At 43.2% G+C, this 12561-nt stretch overlaps 1 protein-coding gene across 6 annotated transcripts in view; it reads left to right on the top strand.

Annotated features, from left to right (window-relative positions):
* usp54a (ubiquitin specific peptidase 54a) overlaps positions 1-12561 on the top strand; it is a 44370-nt gene that overhangs the window by 30095 nt on the left and 1714 nt on the right. For 5 of the 6 annotated variants that reach the window (XM_042432426.1, XM_042432423.1, XM_042432424.1 and 2 more), the window contains 5 exons: positions 3120-3303; positions 4243-5114; positions 5724-5827; positions 5922-6035; positions 11593-11872. In XM_042432426.1, coding sequence (XP_042288360.1) covers positions 3120-3303; positions 4243-5114; positions 5724-5827; positions 5922-6035; positions 11593-11872 — 1554 coding nt within the window. The remainder of the gene's footprint in view (positions 1-3119; positions 3304-4242; positions 5115-5723; positions 5828-5921; positions 6036-11592; positions 11873-12561) is intronic. The other variant, XM_042432427.1, reaches the window with a different exon arrangement.

The following is a 12561-nucleotide window of genomic DNA, read 5'->3' as shown; positions in this document are numbered from 1 at the left end:
CGACTAGTTCAGCAGATTATAATAAACAAATCCAAATGATTAAATCTATAAATATTCTGTTCATTATCAAACCTGATTACATCAATAAGCCTATAAGACAGAAACGAAACAGCAAATGTCTCCAAACATAAATATGATGATGATGATGATGATGATGATGAGTAGGACTGGGTATCTATATATCTAATAACCCTGTAACAAGTAGTATCAAAGTGTCTCCAGTCAATCAATAACTGCATTTCATCCATTTTGTACCCAGATGAAGAAAAAAATGACTATTTGTATTGTTTTGCTTGCAGCCAATCACTGCAAGCGTCCTTCGTTTTAATGTGACGTGTGATTGGCCGACTAGCACAGCAGCTAGAACCCAAACAGTCTGTGGTGATAATACTTCATTGTTACTTTCAAAATGTATTTGTGCACAGATCATTTGTATAGAGAGCAGTGGTGCATTTTATACAACTGAATGCTTCCAGTCACATGACTGGTATCAAATGAAGTACTCTACTGGTATCTATCACTTTAAGGGTACTGGTATTGGTACTGGTTTCGTTATTTTTAAAACAATACGCAGCCCTGATGATGATAGTTGTTTTTATTTTCCTTTACATCATCACTTCCGTATCGTGGTGGATTCTGAGTGAAGTGACTCTCTGAAGGCTCTCGAGGATCTCGAGGTTCCTCGTGGACTTGATGAGTTGTGGATTTGGATCTCGGCACTCTTAGACTTCCTGTTAAATTCCTGCGTCTGCAGGTGTGGTGACGTCTGGACGTTTGGATTCAGCCTCACATTCACTCACACTAACAAACACACTGCGAATGAGGTCACCACAGCCCCGCCCACCAACCTTCTGTTCGGTTGCTAACGGCAACCAGAGGCAGCTCAGTGGCCTGCTGGTGACTGTTCAACATTGTGTGTGTGTGTGTGTGTGTGTGTGTGTGTGTGTGTGTGTGTGTGTGTGTGTGTGTGTGTGTAGACATGTGGGTTATATTTTCACTGTGTCACTGAGGAATGTTCACAAACACACACACACACATTAACTTTCTCTTTGATCTGTCAATCACACGCACACACACACGCACACACACACACACACACACACACACACACACACACACAGTCCCTCGTCCAGCCTCCGTCAGTGTGTCGTCACTGCAGCAGGACAGACTTCTTCAATTTGTTCTTTTTCACCCACAAAAACCCCCTGACAGCCACTAAAAACCAGACAAAGAACAGAAACTGTGCTGAGATGAGAAAAGTGAGTTTAATAAAAGCGTCAAATATCAAAATCAAAGGAAACAAACGACGCGACGCCGACGGTGAATCGAGCTTTAAAAGATGTTAAAAGGTTCCGTCAGAGCAGCAGAACTTTCCAGGAACTGATTCACTCTTTTTCCTTTCAAGCTGAGCTGCAGTTAAACGGATCAATCTGGTTTATTACAGGCGGGTTTAATTTAATCCATCATTACTATCGATTATGATATCATCATAATATCATCATATGCACCATCTGGGAGCGAGGTGACGTCACTTACAACATAGTGACATCATTTAAAACATAGTGACATCACCTACAACATGGTGACATCACCTACGACATGGTGACATCACCTACAACATGATGACATCATTACAACATGGTGACATCACCTACAACATGATGACATCATTACAACATGGTGACATCGCCTACAACATGGTGACATCATTACAACATGGTGACCTCGCCTACAACATGGTGACATCACCTACAACATGGTGACATCATTTAAAACATAGTGACATCGCCTACAACATGGTGACATCACCTACGACATGGTGACATCACCTACAACATGGTGACACCATTACAACATGGTGACATCACCTACAACATGATGACATCATTACAACATGGTGACATCGCCTACAACATGGTGACATCACCTACAACATGGTGACACCATTACAACATGGTGACCTCGCCTACAACATGGTGACATCACCTACAACATGGTGACACCATTACAACATGGTGACCTCGCCTACAACATGGTGACGTCATTTACAACATGGTGACATCACCTACAACATGATGACATCACCTACAACATGGTGACATCTACAACATAGTGACATCACCTACAACATAGTGACATAATTTAAAACATGGTGACATCCTTTACAACATGGTGACATCACCTACAACATGGTGACATCACCTACAACATGGTGACGTCATTTACAACATGGTGACGTCATTTACAACATGGTGACGTCACCTACAACATGGTGACATAATTTAAAACATGGTGACGTCATTTACAACATGGTGACATCACCTACAACATGATGACATCTACAACATAGTGACATCACCTACAACATAGTGACATAATTTAAAACATGGTGACATCCTTTACAACATGGTGACATCACCTACAACATGATGACGTCATTTACAACATGGTGACGTCATTTACAACATGGTGACGTCATTTACAACATGGTGACGTCACCAATGAGCAGTCAGGTTGGGAACAAAACAAACGTTTATCCAGGTTATTTAAACCAGCGTTTCCCAACCGTCGGGCCGCGGACCAGAAACAGACATTTTCTACGAGGCCGCACAAAAAATAAAAAGGTAATGAAACTTTATTGGCCTCTTCATGTGATGTCAGCTGTTCACTGGGTGAGTCGAGTGTCATGTTTAATGAGAGGAATTATTAATAAGACCAGAAAGATCCTTTAATGTGAGTTTGGTTTGAGTCGTGTGGTTTAACATTTTTGGTTATAATTTAGTTTATTTAACGTTCTGTCTGGATATGATTTCACCATTTCACCATCAAGATCCAAACCTGAGTTATTAGTAATTTAATACCAATCATTTCCCATCTCTCTCACACACACACACACACACACACACACTCACACTCACACTCACACTCACATCAGTCATGTCAGCAGTCTGATGTTTAAGTTTCTGTCAGCTGTATATTTGCTTTTTTAAGATTTTTTGCATGACCTCATCATAACAAGTCATTTTCCGATCTTTCTTTTCTTTTTTCCTTGTGTTTTCTTTCCCCTCTTCGTTTTCTTTCTGTTGTGTATTTTCTGTTGCCGCGCGGCCTCGCTGCAGCTAAACTGCGGCCGGCGGCGGCTGAGGGCGGAGCCAGTAGTCACAGCCGGCTGCAGCGCTGCATGAGGAGAGCCCGCAGCCTGCAGCAACGCATGCAACTGCAGCAGCAGCAGGACTCCGAGGCAGGCAGCTCGCAACCAGAGCTACAGCAGGAGGAGGGGCAACAGCTCCCGGAACAGCCCAGGTACCACCTGTAGTCTGCTCAGCCAATCAGAAGTCGTGTAGCGCTTCAGCTGTAAAAGCTTCTAAAACATTTTAGAAATCTTTAAAACTGGTGAAGCTGCAAAGCAACGATCATTAAAGGAATAGTTCAAGGTTTTTGGGACGTCTGTTCTCTTCTTTTCAGAGTAAGCTGTAGTTAGCCTAGCTTAGCATAAAGACTTGAAACTGAGGGAAACTCCTAGCATGGCTCTGTCCAGAGTTCAAAAACACCTCTAAAGATCACTGATTAACATGCTGGATCTTGTTTGTTTAAGTCATTTACTAACAGAAATGTAAATATGGAGATTTATACCTCTGTTTTTATTTTTTCCCCCTAAAAGGTCTCAGGGGTTTTTTTTACTTAAATTTTATAGGTGGCATTTTCACATTTAAGGTGAAAAAATGTTCTGAAACGATTTATTTTGGTTTAATTTTTTTTTTATCACAAAAACCTGCCATTTTAACTGGTGTGAAGACTTTTTACATCCACTGTAGACTTGAAATAAATAAATAAGTATTTAAACAAGCAGGAATGCAGCTAATCAATACGCCCCCAGTTTTGTGTCGACTGCTTGGACCCCAGAATAACTGCTGTATCCTCCATGTGCGGCTGGTCTCTAACATCCATCCACCCTCAGAACAGACATCGTCAAGTCATCAGATGTTCTTGTTGTGTTTGTAATGAACGCTGCAGCCTCTGGAGGCGCTAACAGTACTGTAGAGGTGTTGTCGTGACAACCGGCACATTCAGAGTGCGCAACATGGGGAGAGATCACCGACACTCACAACAACCTCTGAAACACACACACAGAGCTCTCCAATGACACCATCTGTTCCAACCATACTGCACACACACACACACACACACACACACACACACACACACACTGACCTCTCTCGCTCTCTCTCTCTCTCTCTGCAGTGAAAAGCCTCTCTCGCTCCCAGTACTTCTGACGGACAGACTCGGCGACCAATCAGCCGCCAGGCAGGACCAGCAGGACCCGCCTCTTTCTCCCTGCCATGTTAAGCCCCACCCTCCCAAAACAAGCTCAGCGTCTGACTCCGCCTCCCACGCCGCGGCCCCTACAGGTTCACCTGGGGAGGACAGCAGGGTCCGGGGCCCCTGCTCTCGCATCGGGAAACCCCTCGCCAACGCCAGGTCCCTCCCTGCTCTGTGTGTGGACACCTGGGAGCAAAGCCCCTTGGAAGACATGGCTCCACCTCCTCCACCTGAGGAGGCGGAGCTCCATACCCAGTGGACCAGAACATCATCACAGGCCCCGCCCCCATCCACATCGTACTCCAGAACCCCGTCTCCTGTCGACAGGTGTCACCTGATGGAGGTGGAGTCATATTACGCCAGACACCCACAGACCACGCCCCCTGTATCTAGCTCCACCCCCAGGGTCGCCCCGTCCCCTCCCACCTACCCAACCAGGAACTGGTCTTGTTTACACCCGGACCCACCTGATGCTGTTGATTCTCCCGTCGACCCACCAATCAGCTCGCCGCTTTACCCCCCTCCGGACTCCACCTCCGACCTGCCAGCTGCGAGCCGGCCGGGTCGCACCGCCTCGCCGCCCCCCAGCCAGGACTACAGAGCGGCCCTGCCTGTGGAGCGCTGGGCGGAGAACGTCAACAGATACTACGGCTCCCAGAATGCAACAGGAGGAGGGGCGGAGCACGGCGAGGAGCTGTCGGAGCTGGACTCTCTGTATCAGGCCAGTCTGCTGGCTCCCAGCATGCACCGGGGCAGCCGCGGAGTCAGCCCTCAGCCAACCAGCAACAAAGCAGGTAAAACCACCAGAACCATCCTCCAGGAAGCTCCATTAAACTCCCAGAACAAACTGGGAATAAATATCCCAGCTGCTGTCAGTCCAGTCAGACTCACATTTACAGCTTTTATCCAAAACTGATCACAAGTGAGACAAGACGATCAATCACTACACACATCTATAAATATAGATAGTGAGGACAGTTAACGGGAAAAGGTGACGATGTGACTGACGTAACATTTCAGCAGCGTTAAAGTCCTTTAAATTCACCTTCTGCAACCTTGTTGAATGTGAACATCGTGTTGTTAATCATAACTCACAACAACACAAGAGGAGGAAGGTTCACTGACTTCTACCACTAAATAAATACTATTAATACTACTATTAGTACTGCTCATACGTCCAGCTTTTTCACTGGTTGTTGCTGTTAAACCAGTAAATGAATATTTATGCAGAGACGTAGTATTCAGACCAAAGATGGTTCTTGAAGAAGATGCATCACTTTGTATATAGTTTCTTGTTTTGTTTGCAGTAGAAAAGACGAGTAATGCATCACTGCTGAATGAACCACAACAACTACGACTGTTACTACTGCATCTACTGTTTATACTTATGTGTGTGTGTGTAGGTGTAGGTGTGAGGAGAATGCTGTCAGGATCTGGACGGTCCAAAACCCCGACGGCGGAGATAGAGAGACACGCCTACAGAACACCTGTCACACCGCTGCATAAGGTACAGTATGTGTATGTGCTGCTTTCAGGATTTCAGATTGTGTGACGTCTGTAACTCTGTTTTTATTACACGCTGATGTCTGTTCTCCCTGCAGCCGTCAGGTGAAGACGAGAGCTACAGCGCAGAAAACCTGCGACGCATCGCCCGTAGTCTGAGTGGAACCGTCATCGGGTCTCGAGCCCAAAACCTCGGCCCCTCCCACAGCTGTGTAAGTCTCACACACACACACTAAACCCAATTTTAAGCCTAAAACTGTGCCTGAACCCTCAAACAGCCCTTTGATGGTGCGTCAGATCTAAAACTCCTCCAGTTACACAAACACACTGATGAAGCTGTTTGGAAACACCAGCAGTGAGTGTGAACATCATTGAATCTTTTCACTATTGATTGTAACATCCTGCTGCCACCTTCTGTTCATCTGATGGAACTGCAGCCTGGTTCTGTTTCTGCTCTTTACTGTGTCTGTACTGTGTGGAGAAGAAGCCTCCACATTACCTGCATACTCCACATTACCTACATACTCCACATTACCTACATACTCCATATTACCTACATACTCCTCATTACCTACATACTCCACATTACCTACATACCCCATATTACCTACATACTCCACATTACCTACATACTCCACATTACCTACATACCCCATATTACCTACATACTCCACATTACCTACATACTCCTCATTACCTACATACTCCTCATTACCTACATACTCCACATTACCTACATACTCCTCATTACCTACATACTCCACAGTACCTACATACTCCACATTACCTGCATACTCCACATTACCTGCATACTCCATATTACCTACATACTCCTCATTACCTACATACTCCTCATTACCTACATACTCCACATTACCTACATACTCCACATTACCTGCATACTTCACATTACCTGCATACTCCATATTACCTACATACTCCTCATTACCTACATACTCCTCATTACCTACATACTCCACATTACCTACATACTCCATATTACCTACATACTCCTCATTACCTACATACTCCACATTACCTACATACTCCATATTACCTACATACTCCTCATTACCTACATACTCCACATTACCTACATACTCCACATTACCTGCATACTCCACATTACCTGCATACTCCATATTACCTACATACTCCTCATTACCTACATACTCCTCATTACCTACATACTCCACATTACCTACATACTCCTCATTACCTACATACTCCTCATTACCTACATACTCCACATTACCTACATACTCCTCATTACCTACATACTCCACATTACCTACATACTCCACATTACCTGCATACTCCACATTACCTACATACTCCACATTACCTGCATACTCCACATTACCTGCATACTCCACATTACCTACATACTCCTCATTACCTACATACTCCACATTACCTACATACTCCTCATTACCTACATACTCCACATTACCTACATACTCCACATTACCTACATACTCCATATTACCTACATACTCCTCATTACCTACATACTCCTCATTACCTACATACTCCACATTACCTGCATACTCCACATTACCTACATACTCCACATTACCTGCATACTCCACATTACCTACATACTCCACATTACCTGCATACTCCACATTACCTACATACTCATTACCTACATACTCCACATTACCTACATACTCCTCATTACCTACATACTCCACATTACCTACATACTCCACATTACCTGCATACTCCACATTACCTACATACTCATTACCTACATACTCCTCATTACCTACATACTCCATATTACCTACGTACTCCATATTACCTACATACTCCTCATTACCTACATACTCCTCATTACCTACATACTCCACGTTACCTGCATACTCCATATTACCTACATACCCCATATTACCTACATACTCCTCATTACCTACATACTCCATATTACCTACATACTCCTCATTACCTACATACTCCATATTACCTACATACTCCTCATTACCTACATACTCCTCATTACCTACATACTCCATATTACCTACATACTCCTCATTACCTACATACTCCACATTACCTACATACTCCACATTACCTGCATACTTCACATTACCTGCATACTCCACATTACCTACATACTCCACATTACCTGCATACTTCACATTACCTGCATACTCCATATTACCTACATACTCCTCATTACCTACATACTCCTCATTACCTACATACTCATTACCTACATACTCCACATTACCTACATACTCCATATTACCTACATACTCCTCATTACCTACATACTCCTCATTACCTACATACTCCACAGTACCTACATACTCCTCATTACCTACATACTCCTCATTACCTACATACTCCACGTTACCTACATACTCCACGTTACCTACATACTCCACATTACCTACATACTCCACGTTACCTACATACTCCACAGTACCTACATACTCCACATTACCTACATACTCCACGTTACCTACATACTCCACAGTACCTACATACTCCACATTACCTACATACTCCATATTACCTACATACTCCTCATTACCTACATACTCCACATTACCTACATACCCCATATTACCTACATACTCCACATTACCTACATACTCCACATTACCTACATACCCCATATTACCTACATACTCCACATTACCTACATACTCCTCATTACCTACATACTCCTCATTACCTACATACTCCACATTACCTACATACTCCTCATTACCTACATACTCCACAGTACCTACATACTCCACATTACCTGCATACTCCACATTACCTGCATACTCCATATTACCTACATACTCCTCATTACCTACATACTCCTCATTACCTACATACTCCACATTACCTACATACTCCACATTACCTGCATACTTCACATTACCTGCATACTCCATATTACCTACATACTCCTCATTACCTACATACTCCTCATTACCTACATACTCCACATTACCTACATACTCCATATTACCTACATACTCCTCATTACCTACATACTCCACATTACCTACATACTCCATATTACCTACATACTCCTCATTACCTACATACTCCACATTACCTACATACTCCACATTACCTGCATACTCCACATTACCTGCATACTCCATATTACCTACATACTCCTCATTACCTACATACTCCTCATTACCTACATACTCCACATTACCTACATACTCCTCATTACCTACATACTCCTCATTACCTACATACTCCACATTACCTACATACTCCTCATTACCTACATACTCCACATTACCTACATACTCCACATTACCTGCATACTCCACATTACCTACATACTCCACATTACCTGCATACTCCACATTACCTGCATACTCCACATTACCTACATACTCCTCATTACCTACATACTCCACATTACCTACATACTCCTCATTACCTACATACTCCACATTACCTACATACTCCACATTACCTACATACTCCATATTACCTACATACTCCTCATTACCTACATACTCCTCATTACCTACATACTCCACATTACCTGCATACTCCACATTACCTACATACTCCACATTACCTGCATACTCCACATTACCTACATACTCCACATTACCTGCATACTCCACATTACCTACATACTCATTACCTACATACTCCACATTACCTACATACTCCTCATTACCTACATACTCCACATTACCTACATACTCCACATTACCTGCATACTCCACATTACCTACATACTCATTACCTACATACTCCTCATTACCTACATACTCCATATTACCTACGTACTCCATATTACCTACATACTCCTCATTACCTACATACTCCTCATTACCTACATACTCCACGTTACCTGCATACTCCATATTACCTACATACCCCATATTACCTACATACTCCTCATTACCTACATACTCCATATTACCTACATACTCCTCATTACCTACATACTCCATATTACCTACATACTCCTCATTACCTACATACTCCTCATTACCTACATACTCCATATTACCTACATACTCCTCATTACCTACATACTCCACATTACCTACATACTCCACAGTACCTACATACTCCACAGTACCTACATACTCCACGTTACCTACATACTCCACAGTACCTACATACTCCACGTTACCTACATACTCCACAGTACCTACATACTCCTCGCAGGTGAAGCAGGTGAATTAGAAATAAAGCCTTTGAAGTCAATAACATTTGAGAATTTACAGTATTTCTGGGTTTTTTTCTGTTTTTGGGATTAAATTAGATAATTGATCAGTTTCAATAAACTTTGCCTCTTTATGTTAATTTAGTATTTTTTTTCCTGTGAGAATAAATATTACTTTCATGAATAAAATCCGTAAAGAGACACAGAAAAACAGAAAAATCCACTTTTTTTATGACAAAACTGCATTAAATCAAAGAACACAGCAGGATTCCTTCATCGGTTGCTGTTTGAGGTCGAAGAAGTCGCCGCTCTTCTTCTCTTCTTCTCTTCTTCTCTTCTTCTCTGCTGCCGCTGGCGTTCAGCCATCTGGTATTCAGCCCTCAGGAATCGCCTCGGGGCCAAACGCATTAAACATTGATCAGTGATTTAGTTCCTCCATTAAGCTGTTAACCTCAGCGTGAAGCCGACAGCTGAGGTTTGACTCCAGCAGGAGGATTTTCTTCTTCTCTGGTGTCTGAAACAGCAAACTCTTACCAGGACTGAAATATTCAACTGAGAACAGCTCATAAAGAATTCAAACTGCGACACAAAGACAAACCACACATATATTCAAGAAGCACATGAATATTTCTAGTTATTCAGAGTGTTGTTGACGTCAGGTCAGAAGATTAAACCTGTTTTGTTTGATGCTTTTTGTATTAAAACTCCAGAAAGTAGACAAAGAAAAACACATCATGGGCTGCAGACTGCATGACATACTTTATACAGACAGATAATATATTTAGTGTTTGTCATGTGTTCTTATGTGAGATTGTGACACTGATGAAGAAAATCCTTGTTCAAAGTTTGCTGTAGTGGAAACGGTTTAATAGCGTTCTGGAAATGCAGTGAACTTACTGACAGAGCAGAAGGGATGGAAACACTTTATACTGTAAGATCAAACAATTGGTAACCAACGGTAGGGAGGGAGGGAGGGCATCTGCATACTGGATCAAGGCAGCGTTGTAAACGGGGGGGAAAGGTGGCAAAAACAGGGTGGGGCTCTGCATTCAGGCAGGATCAAACAGGTCAAATCAGCAGGGGTCAAAGGCGGGAAAGACGCAACGTCGGCATCTTGATGATCGAGGAGTTGACATACAGACATCACTGGATCATCAGTTCTCCACCTGAATGTCTGTTTTCTTCAATACTCAAATAAAAAAGTAATTAATTAATTCACTTCATATTTCAGGCGTCCAGCGTTCCTGCAGTCAGCTGACAAATCAGATCTGAATATTTACTGTTTACTGCAGTTTTATTATTATTATTATGAACAGTTTCATGGTTAAAATTGAATTTGTGGGATTTTTGTGACTCATTTCCTCCATTTTGTTAACATGTTTTCATTTTTTTTTTACTTTCTTCTTCATTTCTGTTCTTTTCTTTCTTCCTGTCGTCTCTTCTTCCTTTTGACGTCATTGTTTGTATTTTCTTTCTCCTCCTCCTCCATCCTCTTCATCATCTTTCATCTCCTTCATGTTCTGTCTCTCCTCGTGTCTTCCTCCTTCTCCTCTTCATCGTTTTTCCTCCTTTTTTCTCCACATTCTTTGTTTCTTTTGTCGTCTCCCCCCCTGAAGGACCCCTCTGTATCCAGGCCCCCCCTCAGACACTCCGACCTTCGCTCCTCGTTCTCCACCCTCCCCCGTCGCCCCAGCACCTCCTCCCTGCACCTCCCCTCTGCCTCCTCCACCTCCTTCACCACAGATCACTCCCACCACCACCTCCTCCTCCTCCAACAACACCACCACCACCAACCCCGTCACCACGGCCCCTCAGCTCCTGCACCTCCTCCACAGCACCCTCCCCCGCAGACATCACGGCCCCCCAGCTCGGGCCCCTCCTCCTGGGGACACTCAGGTAACCCACTGGCCCTTCACCTCCACCACCTCCACCACCACCACCACCACCCAAACCACAAAAAACCACCGAAGAAGACAAGAAAAACACCCGAACTGATCTGAGCAGCTTTTAAAAGCAACATTTATACACATGAGTGAAATAAATCCAGCTCAACTTTAATGAACTTTGTCCCGTTGACCAATAGCAAGCAGTCTCAACAGCGCTGATCTCTGAGGGTACGGAGAGCCGGAGAGTCCAAACACAAAGATGAAAAACTGCTCTAAATCTACACATTCAGCACTGTGCAGATGTTTTAGGCAGTAAAAGTAAAGTGAGGATGTTTTCAGTTTGGATTTACAGTAAACTGGATCCAAAGTTGAGTAAACAGCAGGAAGTTCATCAATATCTGCTGTGAGCAGCTTTGTCTTTAAACCAGCAGCAGTTCTACTCGGCAGGTCGAGAAGTCGCCACAGTTCTTCTTCTTCTGCTGCTTCTGTGTCTTCATGTTAATCTCAGACTGACTCTGGCTGCAGATGATCAGACGCCTCCTGATGCTGCTGCATTATGGGAAAGAATCTAAACATCTAGACACAGAACTGTTCATCCTTCATAATGTCCTGAAGTCGCTGTTTCCAAAGTTGCTTTTGACTTTCTTGAGGTTAAATCTTAAATCTGATTTTTTTCTGGCAGCCAGAAAACAACAGATT

This window comes from Thunnus maccoyii, chromosome 14 (assembly GCF_910596095.1).
Source record: "Thunnus maccoyii chromosome 14, fThuMac1.1, whole genome shotgun sequence".
Taxonomy (NCBI): Eukaryota; Metazoa; Chordata; class Actinopteri; order Scombriformes; family Scombridae; genus Thunnus; species Thunnus maccoyii.
This window is presented reverse-complemented; position numbering and strand designations above follow the sequence as displayed.